Source organism: Cicer arietinum, chromosome 3 (genome assembly GCF_000331145.2).
Source record: "Cicer arietinum cultivar CDC Frontier isolate Library 1 chromosome 3, Cicar.CDCFrontier_v2.0, whole genome shotgun sequence".
Taxonomy (NCBI): Eukaryota; Viridiplantae; Streptophyta; class Magnoliopsida; order Fabales; family Fabaceae; genus Cicer; species Cicer arietinum.
The window spans coordinates 16687843-16691147 of NC_021162.2; the positions used below are offsets into that span (position 1 = coordinate 16687843).

Here is a 3305-nt window from a genome sequence, read left to right on the forward strand (position 1 = left end):
TTCCCTTTTCATTGGGATTGCTAGTAGCTAGGTGGATATAGTAGATAGTTTCTACTTAATTTCTTTTACTAAACTTAATATATTCTACAACTATTCTATCATGCAATTGCTGTTGTAGGAGATTATTTTATGTTTTTTCTACTCTTGTATTGTATATCCATGTTTTCTCAATCATGAGCCACATTCACTTACGTATACAAGTGGTTAGGCTAATTAATTAACATATTTCTACATGTAAAATATATAGGAACAATAATTTTAAGATGTGTAATTAGTTCCAAATATAAAGCCATAAGTCAATCATATATGAGATTTGTTGTTTTTGGTTGTTAAGAGTCGCTTATTGAATTAGAGAAAATTTAATAAAATTTATAAACGGTAAATAATTTTCATTATATAAATCGATTTTGTAAAAGTTGTGGAGATTCTAACCAACTAGTCATATTCTTATATTTTTGGACATTAATTTGTCTGTATAAAACCAAGTAGTCTTAGGTTGACTTCAGCATAACATTCAAACAGCAGCATTGCACAAATAAACTGAAACATGCATGCAGCTATATTTGTGGAATTATTAGTTTTTATTGATATTTTTAAATTTATTATTAATAAAGATGATATTAATGATTATTGGACAAGTTTTTCATAATACAACCCCCTCACGTACTATTGGATAGACTCATAATATTATATTAGATTTTTATATTGAACTAAATTTATTTTTATAAAATTAACTTATAAAATTATGTGTGTTTTAAGTCTTAATTAGGTTTATTAAATGTGAGATTTAAATTTTTTCCAACCATAACCTAAAATGGTCTTAGTCTAAAGGTGGACTTTGTTATTTTTAGTAAATTTTAATAAAATATTATATTATATTTATTATTATTATTATTATTATTATTATTATTATTATAAAATTCATTTTTTTACTAAAAACAATAAAAGTTTACTTTTGAACTATTGTGAGAGATCCATATTAGACACTTTTTTCCATGAAAGTATTGAGTGTGTTACACGTTCTATCTATAAAACAACTTTGATTAATTACTCTAAACATATATAAAAAACTTTAGTTGGTTCCTAATTCATTCTTAAAGTTTAAAATTACAATTTCTTAAATTAATTAATCATATACTAAACATATATACCACCATGCATGCATGATTTATAAACCTAATAGCGTGTTTTTTCAAACGAATAATATATACATATACATTATGATAATTATGCAGCTGTCTATGATTTATTTAATACATTAATTAGGATGATAAAATATATTTTGTTGTCTTAATCTCATCTTAAAAGCATGAGTTGGAAGGGAAAGAATATCCTAATATGGGAATGAAAATCAAATCATAACGAGAAGGGTTGACCCAAAGGATAACTTGCATGAAAAAATAATGGAATGTCAATTGCATGTGTCCAGCAACCTATTTAACATGATATTTATTTAGATATTGTTTGGTAATGCAAACCATAACGTATAGTTGATAAACAAAATTAAATTAATAATCGTGTTTTTATATTAAAGCTACGATGCGTGTTTGATATATTTCACACTTTTTTGTTGTTGACGAAATACATTTCACACCTTCTTCCTTTAAGCTGGGAACAATAATAAAATAATAATATGACCATTATTATATTTAGTCTTATAGGGGTTTAACAAAACTGCTCTATGCTAAAATCTTAGGGCGTTTTTTTTGAAATTGAACATAAATTTTCCTAGTCTTTTGTTGTTTTTATGAATCTAAAATTGATTATATATATAATTAATAATTTTATAAAAGTTACAATTAATAGTTTTACTAAACCAGTACGTCATATCAAACATACACTTATGTATTCACAGAAAATAAATTATTTGGTCGGAGAAATTTTTCACATTTTATTTTATTTTTGAAGTTATTTATATTTAAGCAAAATGTCAAGATTTTCAAAACAGTCTATTGGACACAACCACCAATAATAAAACGATAACTATAATCTCAAGAGTGGCTTTCTTCCCTAATGTTGTTTATGTGTTTTAGTCTTAAACATATTTAGCAATTGGTATTTGTTGGTTCTTTTAATTTGTAGGTTTTTATTGTTATGTATATGTTTTAGTTTTTTTTTCTCTCTTGTATTTATGTTGGAGTATCCTTTATATTTTTGTTTTGGCAATGCTCTATCCTTTCCATTGTAGGAGCTTGCATATGGAGACTATTTGATGATAGATTATCAACAAGACTTTAACTTGTCTTCAATATTTAAGGATTTTACTCCATTTAATAATATTTTATTTATTATATATATTTTATTCTTACAATTTCAAGAAAATATTAGACAACATTTTAGGATTGAACTAGTTAGATTCAAACTAAATCCTAAGAACATATCTTAGAGTTCATCTTAGACACATCACCCCGTCCTTTATAGAATCAACGTGTGTATCAATCCCACTATGATAAAAAGTTTATCTGGAAAAGTTCAAATATCACATTAGTTCTAGAAACAATAATTGAAAAGAGTTTATAAAACTTACATTAAAGGTCCAATATATATTGGATAAGAATTGTATGCAGTCAAAATTGTATGTAATTTTACAATTATGATATTGTGGTCGTTTATTTAAGATCATGTCATTTAAATTTTAAGCAAATTTTATTATGGTAAAAATTTTAAAATATAAAATTAAAATTTCAGTCTTCCGATTTTAATTAGAAAATCTCAAATATACTGATTAAAAGATTGTATTCAATTTTAACTACATACAATTGGAATCCCAATATTTGCTACTTTGTTTCTTGTAAGGATTCAAACCTTTATTTAGTAATTATGAAGCAACAAGAAGTAGTGGCGTTCGATGATGAAGTGTGTGTTTGAAGTATTGCAAAGTAATTTCATTCATGGTGGACACACAATAATGGCACATATATGCACTAATGGATAATATCACTCAATGCATGTCCTCGTGCACACATATATTATAATTAAGTATCTAAAAGAAAAGTACACATAAATCACCAACTAATGCAAATACCACATTAGTTTGTTTTGTACTTCAAATCATTAACTTTCGACCAAAACATGCACATATGCTTAGATTATATTATGAATAACGAAGTGTATTCTACGATGTGTAATGTTTGTATGCCTAAGTTTCAAAAATTGATGAAGGGAAGAACATCTTGATTGGAACATATATAGCTATTTTCGTATTTCTTATAAAATGTATAATTGGAAACAATGAACTCCAATATCAACAAGGGTTTAATTAAACTTTCTCATATGGTTCTTTGTTTTCTTTACTCTTCTTGTGC

General features: G+C 25.4%; 1 protein-coding gene across 3 annotated transcripts in view; it reads right to left on the reverse strand.

Annotated features, from left to right (window-relative positions):
- LOC101510885 (uncharacterized) overlaps positions 1-3305 on the reverse strand; it is a 12149-nt gene that overhangs the window by 6064 nt on the left and 2780 nt on the right. The window contains exon 4 of one of the 3 annotated variants that reach the window (XM_012719588.3): positions 1074-2462. The exons of the other annotated variants lie outside the window; for them this stretch is intronic. Within the exon in view, the coding sequence (XP_012575042.1) occupies positions 2445-2462 (18 nt within the window). The 3' untranslated portion in view covers positions 1074-2444. Of the gene's footprint in view, positions 1-1073; positions 2463-3305 lie in introns of those variants that run through there. 3 annotated transcript variants of the gene reach the window in all.